At 38.0% G+C, this 27042-nt stretch overlaps 1 protein-coding gene across 3 annotated transcripts in view; it reads right to left on the reverse strand.

Annotated features, from left to right (window-relative positions):
• Window positions 1-27042, reverse strand: part of SLC7A11 (solute carrier family 7 member 11) — a 93535-nt gene that overhangs the window by 16963 nt on the left and 49530 nt on the right. The window contains exons 7-11 of one of the 3 annotated variants that reach the window (XR_014263756.1): window positions 8787-8910; window positions 6797-6900; window positions 5744-5840; window positions 4058-4163; window positions 2635-2812 (exon numbers count right to left, since the gene is read on the reverse strand). Coding sequence is in view for 2 of the 3 variants with exons in the window: in XM_082462190.1 (XP_082318316.1) it covers window positions 2635-2812; window positions 4058-4207; window positions 5744-5840; window positions 6797-6900; window positions 8787-8910 (653 nt within the window). In the remaining variant the exon portion in view is untranslated. Of the gene's footprint in view, window positions 1-2634; window positions 2813-4057; window positions 4208-5743; window positions 5841-6796; window positions 6901-8786; window positions 8911-27042 lie in introns of all 3 variants that reach the window. The other 2 variants (XM_082462190.1, XM_082462191.1) reach the window with 2 other exon arrangements.

The raw sequence follows: 27042 nt of genomic DNA on the forward strand, positions 1-27042 counted from the left end.
ATAGTATGAATTTTCTCTATTTTACTATAAGAATGCTGCCTAAGAGGAAAATCAAACAAAATTACAGAGGATCGTTGCTTTTCGCAAACTCCCTCGAAAGGCAGCTATAAAGATAAAGGGTTACAATGATCGCGGTTTAAAGGCAGAATTGCCACGCTCCCTGGTAAGACTCAATGGCGTTGTTGAGAACCAAATAACCATTATGGGACTGCTACTTGCTGCTACTTTCACGAATGGCTAACACTATGTTTAGAGTCCTTGGAGATGTTCAAAACGCCATTGGAGACAGAACAATAACAGAAAACTTCAAAACTACATGAGCATGGAAAAACATCAAAGAAGGAGCAAGCACGAAACCCAGTAGTTGATATGTACCGGCAAAGAAATGGAAGGAAATATGCACATGTTAGCAGAAGGAAAGCATTTTTAGAGTTGGCTGACTGCAAACAGGAAGGACAAAATGACTACTAAGTGGGCAAGAGCAAGGAATGTATTCTTTCATCATGGTCTCTCACACTGTCTTCCAACTCTAGGGCTACCCACTCTTTCTTCCTAAATTCTCATGGTTTTCCATGCATTCAGGGGTTTTAATTGTCTCTAGCCAGGATCTGAGATGGACACAGACCCCCCCCCCCAGTGGTGAGTACTAATCTACCCTTAACATTGGTAACGAGCAATCCTAATGGTAAATACTGTTTAACAAGACTTGGATTTGTTTTTCAGCAAAGGATCTCTATGTATTGCCTACAACAGAGAAAACGTAACTAAAAATATTCTACCGAAAACCAGTGTGATCTAACAAGACACAGAGATTAAATACCCTGCTAGGCAATCCGTGTGCCTGTGTAAGCCTTGAAGAACCTAACTTTTATAGTAACACTTCTTCTGGGAATAGTGTTGCCAGCTAGGAAACAAAATGCAGGTATAAATAGTAGTATAAGGTCTAAAGATGTCAAACACCAATTAAAAGCTAATAGTAGTAGCAGAAGTCTATTTTAAATGACTAGCTTCTAAATGAGTTTGTGTAGCACACTAGAGATGCAATATATACACAAAGTTGTTTGTTTTTTATTTTTAGTAACACTGACATTATTTATTAATAATTTTACCAGCAATCTCCCTGAACTTTTTACTGGGCTTTAAAAAATTAATGATGGTAAAGTAAGTAAATTAAAATGAATGAGAAGAAAAAAAGTGGATTTCTAATCTCACCAACCTCACCAGCAAGAACCTATCTGCTCCTCTGGATAAAGTTCTCCCTCCCTCTCTTCCCACAGGTACCCAATCTAAAAAGAGCATGAATTTGAAGTCCAGCATAGGTGGGTTCAAATCCCAGCTCAATGGTTTAAACTCTATACACTTAAATTCTCCATCTCCCTGCACCCTGGTTTTCCCATCTGGGTATAGAAATCAACCAGTTCACACGTGGATCTTGTGGACGATTGAATGAGATGATGCGAGGAAAAGAGCTTCACTGGCAGAGCCCCTGACAGAGGCTGTTCCTAAGCACCCTTCCTACCTACTGATTTTACTGTATTTTCCTCTCCCCCAACTCACCTGGTCACCAAGCTCTGTTGGTTTTTCTCCTTTAATATCTTTCACTTCCTCTTGGACCCTGCCAACATCACCTGCGCTCAGACCCTCCTCAGTTCTGTCAGGATTACTGCGATAACCACCAACCTCTATTTTTGAGAATGTCTTCAGCCTCACGCTCTCTAATCCATCCTCACTGCCCACAGCCCCCCACCAGGATGTACTTTTATAAAGTACAAAACCGCCTGATTTGGAATTCTAGGTCTTCTACTTAATATCTGCATGACTTGGAACATGGGATTCTCCCATACCATAACTCAAAATCTATAAAATGGGGATAATTTTTCCTGCCTCACAAAGTTGTTATAAGAATTAAACAAGGTTATATATGTGCTAACACATAGAAATCACTCAGTAATTATCAAGTTTCTTCTCTTGATTCTTTTTTTTTTTTTTTAATATTTATTTATTTATTTATTTGGCTGCACCGGGTCTTAGTTGCGGCATGCGGGATCTTAGTTGCCTGACCAGGGATCTAACCTGGGCCCCCTGCATTGGGAATGCGGAGTCTTAACCACTGGACCACCGGGGAAGGCCCCTCTTGATCATTGTTGCTGTTCTTATGACCCTCCATGATTCACCAATAGGGTGGTGTTATAATAATGATATTTAAGCCCTTTGCAGGCTCTACCTAACTCCCCACCAAATCTCATATCACTCATTAAGTAGTATGTTATCATACAGAATCAGTAAACTATGCTCAACCCAGGATAAAAACAATTAAGTTAGTAAGGGATTCGGAAGAACAACTGGGTCGTTTACAGAACTGCTGATCAAATTCTATCGAAAAATTTGTTCTCCTAAGAAGTGATTAAAGCAACTGAAACTCAATATCCTGAAAGGATTCAGTGGCTCTACCCTAAACATCCTTCCCGCCTTTTCTTCTACCAGTTCTCATTAGAATACAGTAATGTATTCAAACTAGCGATTTCCCCACTTATATTTTCAAACTTTAAGGTATGCATGTTACATATGTACACATAGATGGGTTTTCTACAACAGGGTCTCTCAAAAGGTCCCGAAACTGCTTAAAAGTCTTACCTGACATTCTTCTAAACCACCTGGGTTTCTTGTCCCATATAATAAAGAGATAGTAGGCAGGGACCCCGGTCAGAGTGATGGTGAAGCCAATCCCTGTACTAAATGGGTCTGAATAAAGGGAAAGGGCGACCATGAAGAGACACGTGAAGGAAAACAAAGCTGGGATGAAGAGCGGCACCTGCAACACAGCACAGAAGAAAATCACTTCGAAGGTGGTTCAAGAGACAGCAGGTGGATTCAAGCTGAGCACATCAGTCATGTATCAGGTGATAACACCTTGATCACGTGACCAAGTGACAGGCACCATCCTACCATACCTTCGTACCAAAATCTCTTGCATAGGGCACAGACACTATATTAAACACACTCCTTTAAATTAAAAAAAAAAAAACAAAAAACTTTGGGTAGAACAAAATCTAAGGATAAATAAGTGTGTTTCATTAGAGATGTTCTGTTTGAATTATTTTACTAGTTAAGCGCTATGTTTTACGATTTATGGTTTTGATTGTAAAAGATTGGTTCTTTGATAATTATGATTAGAATCCACTTTAATGTAGAGCCAAGAGCACGGGCTGCTTGTTACATATTAAAGCTCTTCCGTGCATATTGATTTTCTGTTGGAGATTCACAATAAGAACTGACAGGGATAAAACAGGCCAACTCCTATTCAACCACTAATAAAGATGTTGCCGGCATTAGGCAATGAATATAATTAGAAACAAATTCTGACAACATGACGGGCAACATTATCTGTGTTATTTCTTAAAAGCAAATACATAGTACGGACAAATCAGTCCGTGAACTTTCAAGGCTAGAGGCGATGAGAAGCATATGCGTCAGCCCTCCCAAAAGCAAACACTTAGCTATGGTAAATGGACCTTCTATTAAGTGGTATATTCACACATCTTCGCTTTCGCTATGTATTTCACATTTCTACTCCTTCTGGAGTGTACAATGCAGAAAAGGGGCAATATAACAAGTCATAACATTTAAGAACACTTAAAATGCCTTTTTGTAAAGCAGCATCCTTTTTAAAGTTTTAATTAGTGATGATTTCATACATATCTGCCTCACCCTTTCTCAGTATGGTTGTCCAGCATTAAAAAACAGAAACAGTCTCTATTTTGAACATATCAGGTCATTAGACACATTCATGAAAAATCAATATAACAAACATTGTATATTAATATCCCCGCTTTTCAACAATGTGACCTACAAAGTTCAGTACATCACAAACAAGCCGATGAGCTATTTTTCCAAAGTAAAATAAATCCCATATGAAGGCATGACCCGCAAGAGTTAAACATTTTATTCCAGAGGATTCTGCCCTCTGCCCAAGCTCCTCCTCATCAACTTATGACAAAGGGAGGACCAGGTATTAGGAGGAAGAATTATGTAAACCCATCAAGATTGCTGAGGTTACCTTGAAAGGACGATGCATATCTGGGTGTTTGTATCGAAGATAAATCAGCCCAGCAACCGCCAGCCCAATAAAAAGCCACCTGGCAAAACTGAGGAAATTCAAAAGACTGTAGAGGTCCCCAGAGAAGAGCATTATCATCGTCAAAGGGTGCTGGTGGCGGGGTGGGGAAAGGAGAGAAAAATCATGCACAGTGAGTTAAAAGAGAACACACGTGATAACAGGCAATACCATCACTGCACATTATTATTATCTTTTCCAAACAATTCTTTCTACTGATAAACGACCATTGCGATTAACACCTATACTCAACTAACCTCCTAGCTATATATCTAGCTTTGCTACTCCCTCTTTACACACACATATGGATGCATTATTTTTATCTGTTTTTCATTTGAGTTAAGAGAACGTGCTTTCAAAGAGCAAAACCCAGGACACTCAATGACTCAAAATTTACAGACCCAGAGACTGAGATGGTCGGTAAATAACTAACAATAAAAGTCAAAAGCGCATCCAATACACACATTTGCAGAAAGCTCTGCGAATGGTGTCTGATGAGCCCCTGGCCATGCACACACAGGAAAGACAGCCACCTCTAGAGACTGTGTCCTCTCCTGAGTGCAAAACGTTGACCTTTCCTTCCTCCACACTTCCTCTCCCTGGGTGCTTGCCACATGTGACCCTCAAGACCGCAGAAAAGAATGAAGCGCGGAGATCAGCATAGCAAGTCTCTACAGCTGCACAGACCAAGGACAGCCTGACTGATAGCGCAGGCTTAAAATGAAAGTCCTCTTCACCAATAATACATTCTGCTCCCACAAAATAATACATTCTGTTCCCACAAGTGAAGTAAATTTCCAGATTCCACACAGAGTACCCCTCCCGCCCACCGGACTTACAAAGAAATTTCAAGGAAACATTTTGAAACAAATGAAACCCATGGGGGGGTGGAGATGGGGTGGGGGTGGGGGAACAAAAGTGTTCAGTGCATTCTGTGGTGCTCCTGACAGCAGGAGATTGGGAAAAAAAGTTACAAAATAGTAGGTAAAAAGGAATATAACATTGCCAACGGGGATATGAGGACTTTTACACCTTACACAGTCTTTCACATCCCACGTTTCACAAATACTTTTCTCTGCATAAAGAATCGTACAGCTCAAACTTAAGTTTTGGTGCTTTTATTTCTCCCATTTAGGGTTGCTCTCAAAATTCTCACTTTCAAGCACAGAATCCCTGCACTGTCTAGGATTCTGTCGACTTTTTCTATAATTTTGTATGCATTTCATTATAAGGGGCCTCTGATGAGACATCTGGGCGTTTTGGGACTGTAGCTTTTAGCTCCACTTTCAATAAGTAGAATTGGGACTTATTACTCGACCTCCTTTTCTGCGAGGCTCTCTTGTCAGTGACAGGAGCCCAGGCAATCATTTCCCTTTGATCTCACAAATTTCTACAAAGATGAAAAAGAAGTGACGTGTTATTGCTCCAAAGCCTCAAATATGCATCAGATATACTGGAGGAAGGGAAGCGATGGAAAAGATCCTGTCTCTGCAAATCCACCAGGATACACATAGAGCCAATTTAGCAATGAATGAGAACAGAAAGAACGAGCTGAAGTCAAGTCTGAAATCCCCTTTGCTAAGCTGTTCTTTGAGGTTACATGTAGATACACTTGTTACTAGGCATTACCAAAACAATAACAGCTGGTACAGGAGTGTGCTTGCGGATGTGAATCATGGAGAGGATTTCTGGAAGGTGACCCTCCCGAGATGCAACATAGAATAACCTGACAGGAGAAAAACGTAGAATTAATCATTTCCAAGGGAGAAAAATCCAGAAATCGAAGAGAAAGCTTGCATCTTCTTCATACCAAATGGTTTGCCATTTCTTAGGCGATTACTTCCAATTTTATAAAATCTGCCAAAATGTTAACGTTCCTTTGAGGAGAAGCAATAGCAACATCTGACTCAGCATAGCTCACCCCACATATAAACAGCTGGTGGTGAATTCAGTTCTAGATTTCTAATACTGCACGCGTGTTATCAATCCAGTCCAACTCAACACACACACAACATTCACATTTATCTGATTGGGTTTTCATCAAATTAAAACAAAAGGGACTTCTGCATCAAACAAAAGGGATACAGATAGATGGTGGGATGGTGATGTCTGGTGTCTCTTGCTTTACTTTTTTGCTTGTCACCTTTAGAGAAACGAAAGATTTTATTGCCAGAAATAAAATGCTGTTGTTAAATTCTGTAGACATGTGTTAAAACAACAACAACAAAATACCCCTTCATCCCTGGCTTCAGAGTAGGCTATGAGTAGACAAGCAGTGCCCTCTAATGGACAGAATAGGACATGCTGTTGATACTTGGAGGAAGATTTCAATCTTGCGTTTCCCTTTAAAAACAGCAGGTTTAGCAACCGCATAGCACAGGGAAATCAGCTCGGTGCTTTGTGACCACCTAGAGGGGTGGTGGGATAGGGAGGGTGGGAGGGAGGGAGATGCAAGAGGGAAGAGATATGGGGACATATGTATATGTATAGCTGATTCACTTTGTTATAAAGCAGAAACTAACACACCGTTGTAAAGCAATTATACTCCAATAAAGATGTTAAAAAAAAACCCCCCAAAACAGCAGGTTTAGAGGCACTATTTCTTTTCTTTTTAAACTTATCCTTATCACATCCCACCTCAAACACAGAAATGCGTTTCTAGAAATGCTTGAACTCACTCACCTGGAGACAGCAAACACACCACCATTCATGGAACCAAAGCAGGAGAGGGCAACAAAGACTGGAACTGCTACTGAGAAATTTCCCAGGAGCCGCTCAGAAAAAGTCTAGTGAAAGACAGAAGGAAGCAAATTAATGCTTTGCCAGAAAGTGGAATAAAATGAAACAATTTAGGCCAAACTTGCTCTACGACTTTCTGTTCACCTGGTGATATGTGTGTGTTTTATAATCCTTTTTTTGGGTTAGGGTCAGACTAACCTCTTAGAACAATAATCAAAGGCAGGTACCATGTCCTTGCTTGTTGCAGAACTATGGGCAATGGTCTAAACAAGCACCTTCCCTCTACTTCCAAAGAGCAAAGATCCACTGATCAAATCTTTATCAACTATGATATCTACTGTCTCTGACTCTGGTAAATAAAAAAAAACTCAGTACAGAAGTTCTCCTTTTGGAGACAGAAATCCTTCTGTATAATACCTTCTCTTTCGTCTGGAAAGCCACATTTTTACAGCAAAGTACCAAGGTACACTGAGAAGTGTTGCAGATACCTGTTTCATATACCAATCCCCCCACTGTTATGACTTAAAAGCGTGGCAAAAAATAATTGAGGACTTAATCGTGTATATTATGGATATGAACAGTTCTGAAAACCTTTTGCCCAGAATAATCACATCAGCTGAATCTCTGTTTACGAAGTCAATCCCGCCCTCTCAGGTATCTGCCAATTCGTTCTGTAGTTTCCTATTAAAAGGCTAGAACACCAACACAAGTCCAAGGAAATCAAGCTACAGAAAATATAAAAGTTAAACAAAACTTCTGACATTTCCTTTTGTTCCACGGCATGTGCAACATTGCAAATTTTCATGAAGGATATATTTTCAAAAAAAAAAAAAAATATATGTGGGATTCTTTACTTGTCCTTGATGCAGCCGGTGCTATGTAATTAATGGACCACATTACGCTCAAAGACTAAGTGCTGCCCTTTGTCTAGTAAGATGAGATGACGACCTGACATCAGGAAGCTCTGTGCATTTGGTTGTCTGGTAGAAGTTACAGCAGTGGGCAGAGTCTTTTTTAATACAGTGACCTCGTACATAGGTTCACATGAAATGAGATAATTTGTTCCCTGTGGACGTTGCTGATATGAGGTAATAGTGACTATTTTAGAAGGAACTGACATCTAGTGATGGGAAGTTCTTTTTTTTTCCCCCTTCATTGTTATAAGGTCATGAATGAATGCTCTCTTACTAGCTAAATTTTTATACCAAAAAGTCTGTGTCACAGAATAGCAGTCCCATAACATGACCTTTGAAAGCAAAAGATGATCCTGAAGTCAAATAAATTTCGGAAAATGCTGTAAAATTATGAGTATCCACGTCTTAGGGAGTTAAAATGCACATTAGCTTCTCTAATATTCTGAGAAGTACTATAGCAATGACATCTGTTTAACTTTGAATAACTCAGTATCTCCTCAAATTAATAATATCCTAGAACTTGTATTCAAAATGATATATATACTAGAAAAAAAATGTTATGTGGGCCATTTGGAAATTCTAAAGTAGTACTTTGGGAAAAAGATTTTAAGTTAGCATTTGAAAAGCGTCTAAACAGGGAGGAGTACAGAATAAATTGCAATTTGCATACCCCAAAATGCATTCATTTAAACTCAGTAACTGCCCACCTGCCTTTAAAGACATGTTGGAAGAATAATGACTTCTATTCAACATGTATGTGTGGAAATATGTTTTCAAGCAGGCATATGTGGAAATGTTTTACATGAAATTAACAGTACAGAGAAATCATATAGGAGTGTAGCTTTATCAGTTAAATGGAATATGCTAAGGTATGTTCTAAATTTTTTAAATATTCATTATCATTCAGTTAAAAAAAAATTACTGGATTTCGAAACACTTTCTGCTGGAGGGAACTACTATAAAATTGCATCATTTCATTAACCTAAATTCAAACTGGCATTTTCCCAACTCAGACTTACCACTGCCACTGCCTTTGAAAGCAACAGCTCCTGGGCACTAATGGTCGTAAAGTAGGCCACATTTGTTAGCACATAGCCAACTGTGACGACCGCCATGGATATACATATGGCAAGGGGGATGGTTCTGAAATGCACAAAGGAATCGCTTATCAGTCATCTTTTGTTAGTCATTTCTCTGCAAGCAAAGAAGATAACAGCCTCATTCAAACAAAGCACAAAATGGTATGGATAACTACAGGCCCTGTTTGGTATGTATAAACATTTCATCAGGGTGAAGTACCACATATTCCTTTGTAATTTAATAAAGTCCATAAGGGGAGGTACTACATTTGTCTTGTCTACTGCTCTACCCCAGAACATATGGGTCTGTCCGATTCTTGTGCTCTATAAGTCCTAGAGCAGGGTTTCACAAACTTGAGCATGCATCACCCGGAAGGCTTGTTAAAACACAGATTGCTGAGCCCACCTCAGGAGTTTCTGATTCAGGAGGATTTGCATCTTTAGCAAGTTCCTGGGTGATTCTGATGCTGCTGGCCAGGGGACCACACTTTGAGATCCACTGTCCTATATATATATGCCTTTCAAATACGAATTCACTTGCCTTGACACCTTTCTAATACTAGTTTCCCAAAAGATCTTTCGCATTCAGTGTTTTCCCCTTCAGTAATTCCCCTTGCCATCAAATATGTGTACACTTTTGGAAGCATGACAGCAACATATATCTACCTTTCTAAATGACAGTAATAATAATTTTGTACATAACACAAAAAGCCCAGAAGTGCTCCCAATAATGCCTTTGCACTGCCCTGCTGTGAGTTCAAAGGAAGCTCAAGATCATGAGTATCTATTAAAGCAACAGCACAGATAATCCCATGAAATTAGAGGTGACATGCTGGGAAGTACATATGACTGGACAGTGCCGACACTATGTGGCATCAAGAAGTACCCGGCACAAATACAACGTTGTGTCTTCATTTAATGCACTGGGAAAGCCGGGAAGTTACTGACCCACATAATTTGATTCCATGTTACCGATACACATTACTTGCTTAACATAATCACTTCTTCAGACTGTTTGCAGTTCAAGCAACTTAAACCTTCGGCTCCCTGCACAAAGGCTGATGGGTTTTGTGTTGTTTTTTTTTTTTTTTAGCCATAGAGCTTATCAGCCTTCATGAAGCCTTAACCCTGCTGGGTGCCACTAATGAAGACCTCCATATAATTTCTTCCCAGATGAAAATGCAGGTCCGAACCAGGAAAAAAAAAAAAAAAAAAAAAAAGGCACAGCCTGCCTCACTCCCCAAGCTGGGTGTGTTGAGCACCAGCTCATTACGTTGAATTCTCCATCCCCTGTTGAGAACAGGCAAACCCAGCCAGTCAGCAATTGCCATTCATTATGCTGCTTGGAGCCTGACACATCCCCTGGTCCCCAAAGCCTTAAGCCTTGATGGGGAAACACATTGACCTCTAAAATCCTGGCATCCTACTAGGAAAGGAGCAGATGTTCCCCTTCCCCAATATGAAGAGGGTCCTGTGGAATTTTCTGTTCACGCCGTACCACGCATTGCTCCCTGTGATTGATAAATGCTAAACGTAAGCAAAGGAAATCACTGGGCCAATTAAGTACAGAGGGGTAAGTGGCATAAGGCATATGAAAGATGAATTGATGAATTCTGTTTCTTTGAAAGAGAGGTGATAGATCAGTGCAAAGGGGTAAGAAGGGGAGCACAAAAGTATATGGGCAGCTTTTCAACTGCTCACTGTATTATCAATATTTTAAACTTGAATCCTTTAGCTCTTATAACATGCCAAATGGGGTTTTGAGTTCTTTCTATGGAGGAGAGAAGCAGAGAGAAAGAGAGGGAGAAAGACACTCTCTAGAGATCTCCTCGCAAGAGTAGGATTAAGAAATGCAAAGGCTCTGCTAATAAAAAGTGAGTCGATTTATCGTTCAGTGCAGTGAAGTCACCTAACCTGTCCAGGACAGGTAGTATTGTCACGTCACATGATACTGTCAAAGAGCACAGAGAAGTCACTCTGAAATTTGACTGTGGCCCTGCCAGCAGAGAATCTAGCCTCCCAGCCCAGCTCTTTCAAGGCAGCCTGTGTTTCCTGCCCGGAGATTATGGTCTCTCTGAGGGAGGATTTCTAAACTGACTTTAGCAGAAGGGACCTTTACAAAATTTGAAACTTCCAGGTTAGTTTTCCTTTTGTTCTTCCTCAGCTTGTCGATAACAAAAAACAGCAGCAGCAGATGCTGCTATGTACCCACCCTTTTATTAGCTGCTTTACATATTTGCCTCATTTTATCCTTGGAAAATCCTGTGAGTTTGCAGCACAATCACCATTTTATAGATGAGGAAATGAAGTCTTAGTTCAAAAAACTGTTCAAGGATACACAGCTGGTAAGTGGAAACCCAGAATTCAGCTGCGGATCTAGCCTACCCTGAAGTCAAAGCATTTACACCACTGAAGTGTATTCTCTCTCATGCATGTGGGTCCTCAAACTCTTAACTATTCATTTTCAGAGAAATTATAATTATTGAATAGAATCTTTATTGGAAAGCTCTTAGCAAGGCTGTATTCCTCATGTGTTCACTGAAAACACAGTTTTGTGTAGTATGAAGGCGGGGGAAAGACGTATTCCATGATTTTCATAATTTTTCTGTGTGATATGAACTATCATGCCAAGTGAATGCTTTCAAAAGTTTCAATATTTTGGAAATACTAGCTTATTTTGAATTTACAAAACCACAGAGGCACACTGAATAAACTTCCCTAGACAACTGTTACAGAAAAGGAAGAAAAGTAAGCATACTTATCAGACAATATGAAACAGATTATTAACAGTTTTACTATCAGCCAAGTATACTATATAGATACTAGAGGAAAAAAAAAAATCAAAGGAGCTTAAAATATAGGATAAAAGAGAAAAGGGGGTCTAACCTTGCAATTCACAGCAAGCCCAGTAATTCCTCTCTAGGTAAAATTAAGCCATGGGAATTGAAGAGGATGTGGCCAGATGGCCAGTAGAGTAGCTTCTGTCCTTAAGGTTCCATTTCACTTTAACAAAGGGAAGGAGAAGGGTTTGTGGCTGCCTTGGCATAAACAGCAATCATTTACCGAGGAAATCAGTTGACTTGTTCAGAAGGGCTTGGCACTGTGTGGGTAACTCCTGGATTTCAAGCAGCAAAGCTTAAGAGCCACTGGGTGAGCTGATAAGAGCTATTAGGGCATGCCAGAGCAATCTTTCCGGAGGCTTTAGATGCACAGGGCAGATAAACACGGTTAGTAATCCAAGATTAAGGCAAATGGCACATGATAATAAAAGGAATTACGGGAACTGGTAGGCCACTGACATTTCAAAGCCCCTGTGTAATTGCGAGGTATCCACCAATTCTAAGGGCAACAAAAGCATTGTCTTTAAGCTGAATAAAAATGACTCACACCTAGGAGTTGTAATCTTTCGCAAATGTTGTGTATACTTTTTTTTATGATTAACAAGATACCAATGTATTGGGAAAAGTTACTTAATCCTTAAGAGCTTTTTGTCATTATACATAGTCTTTTCAATTATGTATTGATGAGAAATAAGCATTAAGTAAGTGAGAATCTGATATTTTTATTAATTGCAAATGGTCTTCAATCAAAAGGTCTTGGATAGTCTTCTTTCCTTCTAGGTTTATTTTAAATTGGCATCTGTAAGCAGTCTATGCAACACATGGATAAATATTTGTTTTATTGGAAATTATTAAGTGGAAGTCTCTGGAACATCTGCTTAGAAGCACTCTCATTCTAAGGATAGAGCTCCCCAGGAATTTAAATGGTCCCAACAGTAATGGCAGGTAGCTTATATTTGTATAATCTACAAAGCACTGGCAAACGCATTTTATCTCCAAATATACACATTTCATTTCAAATCCTTTGTGGAATAAGATAGAATATGAACAAAGGACAAAATCCACAACAACCCACTGAAATAGGAGGTAATACCACCATTTTCAAACAATGGAACCAAGGCCCAGAGAGGTTAAGTGACTGGCCAAGGTCACAAAAGTAGTTAAGTGAGAGAGCTGGGTCTTGAATTCAGATACTCCATTAAGTCCCACATTCCTGAAATATCTTGTCCGTGATATCATGGCTGTTTTGTGCCTACTTTAACTCTAGGTACAAAGTTCCTAGGATCCTTTCATGCTGACAAACATGTACTCTATTTTATATATATGATACAAATATCAGAAGGCTGATTGTTATAATGTGACACATTTTAAGCCAAGTACAATTTAGTATGCACTAAATAGTCATCACAAGTAATCTTGCAAATGATGGAGCATGGGATGCATTTTTAATACACTTTGCAACTATATGGTAGAGCATTGGCAATGATCATTGTTTCCAGTGCTTTATGTTGGCTAAAAAGACTCCTGCCATGAAAACAGAATGAGTAAACCTAGCTTCAGAGAGCTGAGGACACATGAAGGTCACAAGGATTTCTGATATTCAGGCCATCCGAGTAATTCTGTAGTCACTTGTATTTAGGACATTCCTAAAATTGTTTTGTAACTGGCGCAAAGTCTTCTGAGATTTATGTGAATCAAAATAAGTTTCATACATTCCCCGGTGTGGATACATCCACTGGAGACCACAGAAATCATTGATCCTGGGGCATCCAAAATTGTCTTTGAGCCATGGGACTGGGCATGATGCCAGTTCTGCTAAAACCTTCTCTTGTGTGTTCTGGAATCTTCTAAGAGAAGTGCTTGATACTTCACATTTTCTATTTAAAAATCATTAATGTTTTAACACATGTATTTTGCATTCAGGAAAAAAGAGGGAGGGGAGAAAAGAGGAATTAAGAAGGTCAAGAAAATGACAAACTTATTAATATGTGAGATGCAAATAAAAAGGAAAACAGGGTTTTTCAAAGAACTTTTAAATTTTTTAGTAAACTGTTTATATATAATTGAAACAAAGCCATGATTCATTTCATCATAAAGTATTTAAAATTATAAATGAATATTTCTTGATTCTGAGTATTTATTTTAGAATCATACCTATTTCACATTTTCTTTATAATGACCCTGTAGAGGAGATCTTGAAAGCTTTTCTCTAGATCTGACCCAGAAGTGACTCAAGTATCTCTCACTTCTCTCTTTTTGATCTACCAATTTATTTTTGCAGGATTATCCAGTTTACTTTATTACCACTGATGTTAATTTTATTGTACTCCTCAAACTTCAGTCATGTGTTACAAACCAAAAGATAAATACTAGTATATCTCAAAGAAAATCTATCTATATTTTTCAGTCACGTGATTTTTTTCTTCCATACATTTTTACATAATTTCCCTGATTCTTGCTCATCTCAAACTTTCCAGAGACACCTCCCTGCCCCCGGGCAGGCATGAAACTGTACTATCTGGCTATGTGATTTCTGGTATTTCTAGCAGGGACTGAATTACAAATAAGGGTTCTTGATTGTTTTCCGGACTTGAAACAATTAGATTACAGATGACTGGAACCCTATGAACTGCCTTGTATGTTTTCGGTGATTTTGTCCCCTTGTCATTTAGTGCTATCACTGTATCTCTAGTTGTACATCGTGAGTGGGAACTGGACTGTTAATAACACTGTAAGAGAAATGCACTTGAGGAGACACGGCAAATTGGGGGGGAAGGTGTGGGTTGTCACTGAAAGAAGAAAATGTAGCAAGAGGAAGAGTACATTCAATAAACCTATTCAGAAACATTCTTAAAGGTCCATGGTTCATGTTCTAACTTAATGACAATTTCTGGGCCAAGGCTGAACACAGTGATGTGACAAGCAGATTGTCACATAAAGGTACACAGTGATCCCACTGATTTCAAGCACTAAACACCTGCCCTCCGCTTCTTACTATACCATGGCAAGACTACGGGTGTTTTCACTGAGACGTTTTAAATTTCAATACCACTGATGTCTAATCTAAATCTCACCATTCTCCATTGTCCACAGATGAAGAACTCCATAAACAAAAAGAGAAGACAGAGGGACCTGTAGGGAGATGTAAGAAATGAACAGACACAGATTAAAAGACTGCAGCCTGAAGGAGGCTCATGGAAAAAACGTACACAGTTGCATGAAGGAGATAGAAAAGTGCAGCAAAACCACATAGAAAAATGAACTGAAATGGAAACTTATAATTCAGAAACATAGGGTCATAAGCAATCAGAAGCATGAGTCTAAGCGTTTTCAGCCCTAATAATACTTTATTTTTTCATCCAACTAGCAGAATAAATTCCTGCCTAAATAAAATTATTCAGCAAAATGTAGCTTGGGGGTAAATTTTCATTTGCTTGAATTTCATACCAATAAAAAATCTGCATTGTCTGCGTCTCATTTGTTCTCATTTTCTCAAGGTTTAGAGTGTGTCTTCCAGATATATTACAGTTATCCATATTTATCATGGATGAACGTAAAGAAATTAGTAGGCAACTTTGAGTGCACAAAAATAGAAACAAAATTGGTTTTTGATAAAATGTTAGCAAGTAAATAACTAAGAAAACAAAATATTTTAATAACAATAAATTACATTTCACACTAATGTTCAGCTCTTATTTTTGTTATATTGTTTTTACAGTATACTTTTTAAAATGCTATCATTTCCCTCAGGATTTTGTCTAAAGTACTCTAAGGTGATGCAACATCTCAGTGAACCTTTTATTGCTTTTTTTTTTATAACAGAGTTCCTGAGATTCACATATGCATGGCTGAGAGAATGAAGTACTCACCACAGTTTTGTGTTCCTCTTTCCAAAGTATCAGTCATTTCTGAGAAGAAGCTACCCAGATAGACCACATTTTTCCAGACTCTCTGGTATCTAGGTGGGAGTGTGACTCATTCTTATGTGTCAACTGATGTGGCAGTTTCAGACCAAGGGGGTTAAGAAGTGGGTTGCCTTGTCTGCCCCCGACCCTTTCCCTAGTTGTATAGAGGATCTATAGAGAGGCAGAGCCACAATGTGGAAGGAATCTGGGTCACAGAATCCACATGAGGAAGAAAGTCCACCACTCAGCCAGGGACACCAACAGTGGACTACAACATGACCTAAAAACTAAACTTTCGATTGTTTAAAGCCATTGAAAATTTGTGGTTTGCTTGGAGCAGCTGGCATTACCCTAACTAATAAAAGAATGAAGGGCCTCATTATATCAAGACTTTTTGTAGATCTCAGTGAATTAGTTTACATGAGACAAAACGGGTCCTCATTAATTTTTATCTCATATTTTTTTTGTTTCGTAAGAGACCGGTATATGATATAAAGTCTTTAAAATAATGTCCCAAATGAGATCAAATTGAAACACTTACATTTGCTAAAGTTAGAATAGTGAAAATTCTATTATTCAAACTTCCCAGAAACAGAGCAAACATAGACCCCATTGTTCACTATTTTGAAATATAAAGTCTCCTGCACATTTGACAATTGCCTCCGATCCAACAAAGATCAAAGTATAATCGCCTCTTGTTTTGGCCAAAGACACATAATAAAACAATGCAATGTTAAATAAATATACTCTTAGGCTAAGAACAAGGCAAGGTAAAATAAATATACCCACTTTGGTATAATAAGTGGGAATTAGAGTCAAAATTCCCTCAGGCCATAAACACGTGTCTTAGAAGGAACTGATAACACTTCTCCTACTATAAACCCATAAATCAAAACCAGTCACATTTCTGACCAGCTGCACGGTAAGAAATGGAACAGGTACACATGGAGACATTCAACCCTGACAAATGAACTACTGCTTCTACCACCAAAAACTGCCTTCAGTATTTGTGACCAACAATGACAAGTCTAATTATTAGTAATCATTTTACTTTGAAATATGGTAGTCAAGGAGACACCAGGGTAATATGGGAATCAGAATAGAAGGTGGACAATTGATAAGATTAGCGGCTAACCTGTTCTCACTCACTTGCACCAGATCAGTCCTCTTTTCCTTGTTTTATGTATTGATATACAACTGAAGGGATCCAGTGCTTTCAAACAGTTTTAACATCACTCCTCTAGATGCTACAAGTCAAATTATGTCTTTAAATACTTTTCCTGGACTCAGTGCTGCCTTCCTAAAGTATGGTTTTCAAACTCTATGAACTGGTTTCATAAAATGCCTATCTATGAATGATTATACAGGTATGTATGTATGTATATATATATTTGAGCCTACAAAGTTGAAAATAATTTTTCACTGCAACAAATCCTATTTATAGGTAATTGAGGGAAACATTCAGAGTAGGAAAGGTATAAGGTTGATAGGGGAGCCAACAGCTATGTCCTGGCTTTAATCAAAGTGGTAAATCCACATGGCTGGGCCCCAGAGAACAAGACACAGGAGCTTAATGGAGCTGCAGAGAAAGGTGAAGATGAAAAGAAATTGAACTGATGGGTTAAATACCTTTCCAGTTGAGAGAGATGATATGTCATTGTCAAGAAAGTGATGATGGTGACTCCTGCTTGGAACAGTTGACAGCTCCCTGCAAAGGTCACAGAGGCCCCCAGAATGGCAGAACTTCCTGTAAGCTCCCCTCTCCTCTCCTCGGGCTGTCCATTTACAAAGATTCATATTCCCAGCAGAAATGGAAATTTCATTATCTTTTATCTTTCGGCTCAAAAGTTAAACCTTTCAAAAAATAAGCTTTTGTGCTTCATTTTATATTTGCTAATGCCTTTTCTTAGACTACAAGGATTCATAGGCAAACTTCTCCCTAAGGATACTTTTGCAAAGTCAAACACAACATGCAATGGTTGAGGGACTACCTGTCCCAGAAAGAGAAGTGGTCCCCGCATTCACCCACCCTGTAATTTCCCTTCTCTTTCATATTTTCCCTCAGTCCCCATCCCCAAATTCCTATAACCAAGAAAAAAATGTAAATGTACCATCCCAAGTGTAAGTTTTCTTTATGCAACGTCTTGTCTCCGACGTTTTGCCTTCAGTGTTTGTTTTCATTTCATAGAATTATGAACATTCTCTGGACTCCAATCTGAAAGCTGGGTCCAGTAATGTTCCAGTCACTGGCAGGAACCCAGGAGATCACTAGACCTCTCTAGGCATAAACTTCCTCCTTAGTTAAAGAAGGTGCTGAATTAATGAAATCTAACGTCCATTTCTCTTGGAAGTTCATTATTCAATCACTTTAGCAAAGAAGGCTGATCTTTAAAGACTGTTTAACAGAATACTTTGAAAACTTAGTTAAGTCCTTACTCATGTAACAGAGCATCCTAAGGAAGTGCCTGCCTCTGTCTTGTTCTGTCGCTCAGAGGAAAAAAATAGAACACAGATTTTACCAACTCTTCTCCTGGGTCTTGAGGTTATGATCCTATCCTCAATCACGAATACCAGTACATCACAGTACCTTCATAGTATCAGCCTGGTTGAAAACAGTGATCATTACAGAAGAGCATTTAAAGGACAAGTGGTGAGAGACCTTCAGAAAGGCAGAGGAGTAAGACGTGCAGATCAGCTTCCTCCCCACAAATACATCAGAAATACATTTACATGTGGAACAACTCCTACAGAACACCTACTGAACGCTGGCAGAAGACTTCAGACTTCTCAAAAGGCAAGAAATTCCCCACGTACCTGGCCGTGTGGCTGACAGGGTCTTGGTGCTCTGGCCAGGTATCAGACCTGTGCCTCGGAGATGGGAGAGCTGAGTTGAGGACACTGGTACGCCAGAGACCTCCTGGCTCCACGTAATATCAAACGGTGAAAGTTCTCCCAGAGATCTCCATCTCAATGCTAAGACCCAGCTCCACTCAACGACCAGCAAGCTACAGGCCTGGACACCCTATGCCAAACAACTAGCAAGACAGGAACACAGCCCCAACCATTAGTAGAGAGGCTGCCTAAAATCATAATAAGGTCACAGACACCCCAAAACACACCACGGGATGCAGTCCTGCCCACCAGAAAGATGAGATCCAGCCTCATCTACCAGACACAGGCATTATTCCCCTCCACCAGGAAGCCTACACAACCCACTGAACCAACCTTAGCCACTGAGGGCAGATACCAAAAACAACAGGAACTACGAACCTGCAGCCTTTGAAAAGGAGACCCCAAACACAGTAAGATAAGCAAAAGGAGAAGAAGAAAAACACATAGCAGATGAAGGAGCAAGGCAAAAACCCACCAAACCAAACAGATGAAGAGGAAATAGGCAGTCTACCTGAAAAAGAATTCAGAGTAATGATAGTAAAGATGATCCAAAATCTTGGAAATAGACTGAGAAAATACAAGAAACGTTTAACAAGGACCTAGAAGAACTAAAGAGCAAACCAACAATGATGAACAACACAATAAAAGAAATTAAAACTTCTCTAGAAGGAATCAATAGCAGAATAACTGAGGCAGAAGAACGGATAAGTGACCTGGAAGATAAAATGGTGGAAATAACTGTCGGGGAGCAGAATAAAGAAAAAAGAATGAAAAGAATTGAGTACAGTCTCAGAGACCTCCGGGACAACATTAAACACACCAACATTCAAATTATAGGGGTCCCAGAAGAAGAAGAGAAAAGAAAGGGACTGAGAAAATATTTGAAGAGACTATAGTTGAAAACTTCCCTAATATGGGAAAGGAAGCAGTCAATCAAGTCCAGGAAGAGCAGAGAGTGCCATACAGGATAAATCCAAGGAGAAACATGCAAAGACATATATTAATCAAGCTATCAAAAATTAAATACAAAGAAAAAATGTTAAAAGCAGCAAGGGAAAAACAACAAATAACATACAAGGGAATCCCCATAAGGTTAACAGCTGATCTTTCAGCAGAAACTCTACAGGTCAGAAGGGGGTGGCAGCACATATTTAAAGTGATGAAAGGGAAAAACCTACAACCAAGATTACTCTACCCAGAAAGGATCTCATTCATATTCGACAGAGAAATTAAAACCTTTACAGACAAGCAAAAGCTAAGAGAATTCAACACCACCAAACCAGCTTTACAACAAATGCTAAAGAAACTTCTCTAGGCAGGAAACACAAGAGGAGGGAAAGACCTACAATAACAAAACCCAAACAATTAAGAAAATGGTAATAGGAACATACATATCGATAACTACCTTAAATGTAAATGGATTAAATGTTCCAACCAAAAGACACAGACTGGCTGAATGGATACAAAAACAAGACCCATATATATGCTGTCTACAAGACACCCACTTCAGGCCTAGGGACACATACAGACTGAAAGTGAGGGGATGGAAAAAGATATTCCATGCAAATGGAAATCAAAAGAAAGCTGGGGTAGCAATACTCATATCAGATAAAATAGACTTTAAAATAAAGACTGTTACAAGAGACAAGGAAGGACACTATATAATGATCAAGGGATCAATCCAAGAAGATATAACAATTGCAACTATTTATGCACCCAACATAGGAACACCTCAATACATAAGACAAATGCTGACAGCCATAAAAGGGGAAATCCAGAGTAACACAATCATAATAGGAGACTTTAACACCCCACTTTCACCAATGGACAGATCATCCAAAATGAAAAATAAATAAGGAAACACAAGCTTTAAATGATACATTAAACAAGATGGACTTAATTGATATTTATAGGACATTCCATCCAAACACAAAAGAATACACTTTCTTCTCAAGCGCTCATGGAACATTCTCCAAGATAGATCATATCTTGGGTCACAAATCAAGCCTTGGTAAATTAAAGAAAATTGACATTGTATCAAGTATCTTTTCCGACCACAACGCTATGAGACTAGATAACAATTACAGGAAAAAATCTGTAAAAAACAGAAACACATGGAGGCTAAACGATACACTACTTAATAACCAAGAGATCACTCAAGAAATCAAAGAGGAAATCAAAAAATACCTAGAAACAAATGACAATGAAAACAGAATGACCCAAAACCTATGGGATGCAGCAAAGGCAGTTCTAAGAGGGAAGTTTATAGCAATACAATCCTATCTTAAGAAACAAGAAACATCTCAAATAAACAACCTAACCTTACATCTAAAGCAATTAGAGAAAGAAGAACAAAAGAACCCCAAAGTTAGCAGAAGAAAAGAAATCATAAAGATCAGATCAGAAATAAATGAAAAAGAAATGAAGGAAACAATAACAAAGATCAATAAAACTAAAAGCTGGTTCTTTGAGAAGATAAACAAAATTGATAAACCATTAGCCAGACTCATCAAGAAAGAAAGGGAGAAGACTCACATCAATAGAATTGGAAATGAAAAAGGAGAAGTACCAACTGACACTACAGAAATACAAAGGATCCTGAGAGATTACTACAAGCAACTATATGCCAATAAAATGGACAACCTGGAAGAAGTGGACAAGTTCTTAGAAAAGCATAACCATCTGAGACTGAACCAGGAAGAAATAGAAAATATAAACAGACCAATCGCAAGCACTGAAATTGAGACTGTGATTAAAAATCTTCCAATAAACAAAAGCCCAGGACCAGATGGCTTCACAGGCGAATTCTATCAAACATTTAGAGAAGAGCTAACACCTATCCTTCTCAGACTCTTCCAAAATATAGCAGAGGGAGAAACACTCCCAAACTCATTCTACGAGGCCACCATCACCCTGATACCAAAATCAGACAAAGATGTCACAAAGAAAGAAAACTACAGGCCAATATCACTGATGAACATAGATGCAAATATCCTCAGCAAAATACTAGCAAACAGAATCCAACAGCACATTAAAAGGATCATACACCATGATCAAGTGGGGTTTATCCCAGGAATGCAGGGATTCTTCAATATATGCAAATCAATCAGTGTGATAAACCATATTAACAAACTGAAGGAGAGAAACCATATGATCATCTCAATAGATGCAGAAAAAGCTTTCGACAAAATTCAACACCATTTATGGTAAAAACCTCCAGAAAGTAGGCACAGAGGGAACTTACCTCAACATAATAAAGGCCATATATGACAAACCCACAGCCAACATCATTCTCAATGGTGAAAAACTGAAACTATTTCCTCTAGGATCAGGAACAAGACAAGGTTGTCCACTCTCACCACTATTATTCAACATAGTTTTGGAAGTTTCAGCCACAGCACTCAGAGAAGAAAAAGAAATAAAAGGAATCCAAACTAAAAAAGAAGAAGTAAAACTGTCACTGTTTGCAGATGACATGATACTATACATAGAGAATCCTAAAGATGCTACCAGAAAACTACTAGAGCCAATCAATGAATTTGGTAAAGTAGCAGGATACAAAATTAATACACAGAAATCTCTTGCATTCCTATACACTAATGATGAAAAATCTGAAAGAGAAATTAAGGAAACACTCCCATTTACCACTGCAACAAAAAGAATAAAATACCTAGGAATAAACCTACCTAAGGAGACAAAAGACCTGTATGCAGAAATCTATAAGACACTGATGAAAGAAATTAAAGATGATACAAACAGATGGAGAGATATACCATGTTCTTGGATTGGAAGAATCAACATTGTGAAAATGACGATATACTACCCAAAGCAATCTACAGATTCAATGCCATCCCTATCAAACTACCAATGGCATTTTTCACAGAACTAGAACAAAAAATTTCACAATTTTTATGGAAACACAAAAGTCACCAAATAGCCAAAGCAGTTTTGAGAAAGAAAAATGGAGCTGGAGGAATCAGGCTACTGAACTTCAGACTATACTACAGTAATCAAGACAGTATGGTACTGGCTTAAGAACAGAAATATAGATCAATGGAACAGGACAGAAAGCCTAGAATAAACCCATGCACACATGGTCACCTTATTTTTGATAAAGGAGGCAAGGATATACAATGGAGAAAAGACAGCCTCTTCAATATGTGGTGCTGGGAAAACTGGACAGCTACATGTAAAAGAATGAAATTAGAACACTCCCTAACACCATACACAAAAATAAACTCAAAATGGATTAAAGACCTAAATGTAATGCCAGACACTATCAAACTCTTAGAGGAAAACAGGCAGAACACTCTATGACATAAATCGCAGCAAGATCCTTTTTGACCCACCTCCTAGAGAAATGGAAATAAAAACAAAAATAAAAAATGGGACCTAATGAAACTTAAAAGCTTTTGCACAGCAGCAAAGGAAACCATAAACAAGACGAAAAGACAACCCTCAGAATGGGAGAAAATATTTGTAAATGAAGCAATTGGCAAAGGATTAATCTCCAAAATATACCAGAGCTCATGCAGCTCAATATCAAAAAACAAACAACCCAAACCAAAAATGGGCGAAAGACCTAAATAGACATTTCTCCAAAGAAGACATACAGATGCCCAACAAATACATGAAAAGATGCTCAACATCACTAATCATTAGAGAAATGCAAATCAAAACCACAATGCGGTTTCAGCTCACACTGGTCCAAATGGCCATCATCAAAAAATCTGCAAAAAATAAATGCTGGAGAGAGTGTGGAGAAAAGGGAAACCTCTTGCACTGTTGGTGGGAATGTAAATTGATACAGCCACTATGGAGAACAGTATGGAGGTTCCTTAAAAAACTAAAAACAGAACTACCATACGACCCAGCAATCCCACTACTGGGCATATACCCTGAGAAAACCATAATTCAAAAAGAGTCATGTACCACAATGTTCACTGCAGCTCTATTTACAATAGCCAGGACATGGAAGCAACCTAAGTGTCCATCAACAGATGAATGGATAAAGAAGATGTGGCACATATATACAATGGAATATTACTCAGCCATAAAAAGAAACAAAATTGAGTTATTTGTAGTGAGGTGGATGGACCTAGAGTCTGTCATACAGAGTGAAGTAAGTCAGAAAGAGAAAAACAAATACAGTATGCTAACACATATATATGGAATGTAAAAAAAAAAATGGTTATGAAGAACCTAGGGGCAGGACAGGAATGAAGATGCAGATGTAGAGAATGGACTTGAGGACACGGGGAGTGGGAAAGGTAAGCTGAGATGAAGTGAGAGAGTGGCATGGACATATATACACTACCAAGTGTAAAATAGGTAGCTAGTGGGAAGCAGCCGCATAGCACAGGGAGATCAGCTCTGTGCTTTGTGACCACCTAGAGGGCTGGGATAGGGAGGGTGGGAGGGAGGGAGATGCAAGAGGGAGGAGATATGGGGATACATGTATATGTACAGCTGATTCACTTTGTTATAAAGCAGAAACTAACACACGATTGTAAAGCAATTATACTCCAATAAAGATGTTTAAAAAAAAAATAAAAAAATAAAGGACACGTGGTCTATCCATCCTTCCAGATTCTAAAACAATGTCTGTAGATCAGGTCAGACCTCTGGATGCCATATTACATGGACCATATTATCACAGACACTCATATTTTATGCCTTTAGTTTTTATCAAAACTGTATTGCAAATATATTTTTAAATATCGTATGAATTTTAGGAGGACATCTGTAGTAATATTATTAAAGATATTGTCCTTTATCAGTGTCCTTTATAAAAAGTTCACTTCACCACTGTTTATCAAATATCTTCTTTATGCTAGACATTACTATAAGTAAAGTGATAAAGACATCAACTGCAATCAAAAACTCACTCTCGTGGAATCTAAAATTCAAACAGGATCAGACACGGAGCTCTCTGCTCTTGTTCTTCACGTGATCATCTCATTCCTGTCACTTAGGCTCAAATCAAAAGTCCCCTCCTCAGAGAAATCTCCCCTCCTTCTCTAAGTATGCCCCCCGACCCCTGTACTCCTCATTCTCTACTATTTTTAATGTGAGGAAAACAAAACCAAACATTTTCTAACTTCAACAGTCTTCTCAAATATCTTTACATATTCATGCTCACCAAATTCTATGGAGAAATTAAGGCTATTCAACTGAGCACATAATGTGGCCTGAAAGTATTTCCTCTAAATCTCTAGGGCAAATATTTTTGAGGGGAGTTGTCAGGACAGTTTGCCACCCTTAAGGATAATTTCTGCTTTTTATTAGCTTGTAATCACACATGGAAAGAGTTCCTGACCTGTTCGGCCTCTGTTATTTATTTATCTATTTATTTTTTGCTTTTTTATCAACCTTTTATTTGTAGGACATGTTTTATTTTATTTGTAGGACATGTTCTAAAAGAAATCGTTCATTAAAACAGGGAAAGAAGATAACTACTTTGGAAAATATAACTTGGGATTAAAATAATTAAAATAGAAGTGTGTTTATAATAGTGGTGAAAAGACTCACAAAACTTACCAAATTTAAATTACTTCAACCAAACTAAGCTATCGTTTTGACTCTTCCTTTTACATTATTTTCACAGCTTTGAGATAAATCTGTACAAACCTCCCAAAAGAAGACTTTAAAAAAATAAATAAATGGAAGCAGTGAAGAGGAAAAAGGAAATAAAAGGTTAAGAGGCAGCTTTAACAGAGAAAAGGAATGTTTATTCCACCAAAACCTCATGTGAATTCTAAATTATTAAATCTCTGAGAACACCTGATTTATGAACAGGATAACACGGCCCCTAGCCAAAATCATTTTTAATAAAAAGCAGGAAACCTCCTGAAGTTCATCTCAGATTTAATATCAAACACAGCAGCCATACATGAACATCTCCCCATAAAACACGAACAAACACAGCACGGCACAGTCAGCTGGCAGCCAGCGGCAGGGAATCAACAGTACAAACAAACAGGGTGTCGGAACCATGGAAGGGATCAGGCTTCCCAACCTGGGGGGAGAAGCCAGTGGAAACGGAACACAGAGTAAAATGATGTCATTGAGGAAGGAAAAGGGCACAAGGGAGACTCATTTCTAAATACACAATAGCAGCTGACTCACTCTTGGTCAAAGCACTGAGGTTCTTGATTGACTATTAGATTCAGAGAGCAACACAATTGTGTCTTGAGTTGATTTCTGTGCATACATTTGGAATATACCAGATGAATTGGAACCAGCATGAGAAAACAAATGCTAGAAATGACATAATCCAATACTGCCATTCTCATTTTGTAAGAAAAGTAGCAAATGTCTAAGAGATGCATAAAACATGATTCAAATATTTTCCAACAGATGTTTGGTTCAATCATAAAGATATCAAGGAAAAAATTTATTCTGTCTAATGTATGTTGCTTAGGAATTGTGTTTATTACCATGTTAATAATCTATGTGGCAAAGGATTATTTCTCAGGAATATAAACTCAACTATTTGGATACATACATGATAATTAAATTCATTCATGTTTAATCCCTTACAGGGCAGTTTCAACAATTACAAGGATCATAAAGAAATAATTTTTTGCATGTTTCCATTGATATTTCCACTAATATTTTGGCATTTGGCATTTTGTTTAAAAATATTCTGGAAAATAGAAAATCATTATAAAAGGTGCTTCATCAGTAGAGCTCAGAGGTTAAAAAAGAAAGGCTGAAAGGGGAAAAAAGTAAGACTAATATTATCGGAAGATACCTTGTAGGTTACTTTAATTAGTTAGTATTTTTAAAATCTGATAGAAGTAAAAGAAGAAACCAATTAACCATAATATAACCAATATACAGAAGTCAACAATTAACCATAGTACACAGCAAAAGAAATTTCTGGACTACAAAGGATTTAGTCATATATGCAGAATATATCTTTATACGGTACAGATTATATTATGAGATAATACTACCAAGATAATCTGAAAAACTATGAGCTTTACATTTCAAAGCACTGTATAGATTCTCTTCCTATGCATGAAAAGCTGAGAGTAAAAACTGCCTTCATACAAATATGTTATACTCAACGTTGATTTATTTAGAGAAAAAGAATAATACTTAAGGCCACCTTTCCCTCCAGATTAAAAAGAGTATTAAAACTTTTAATAATAAAAATTGTATAGTAATTGGCTGATATATCAATAGAAAGATAAGTGGAGCAGAATAGATTACCTTGAAATAAAATCTAGTATATGACATAAAAACTTAATACATAATATGATAAGTGTAGTAAGTATTATAAACTAAGTAAATACCATAAGCTAAGTGGTATTATGACTGTTCAATAAATGATGGGATATTGGGAAATTTAGAGGGGAAATCAAGAGCTTACACTGGATGAATCACACTCAAAGAAATCCATTCCAGGTAAGATTAAAAGTTTAATGGGAAAAGAAATCAGGGGAAAACAAACAAATAAAATATGAGTGAGATTTAGATGATCTACGGATATAGAAAGATTTATGGTATAAAAGCAATATATAGAAAAATTTTTAAAATGGTTACATTTAA

The sequence above is a fragment of the Balaenoptera physalus genome, assembly GCF_965194825.1.
Source record: "Balaenoptera physalus genome assembly, chromosome: 5".
Classification (NCBI taxonomy): domain Eukaryota; kingdom Metazoa; phylum Chordata; class Mammalia; order Artiodactyla; family Balaenopteridae; genus Balaenoptera; species Balaenoptera physalus.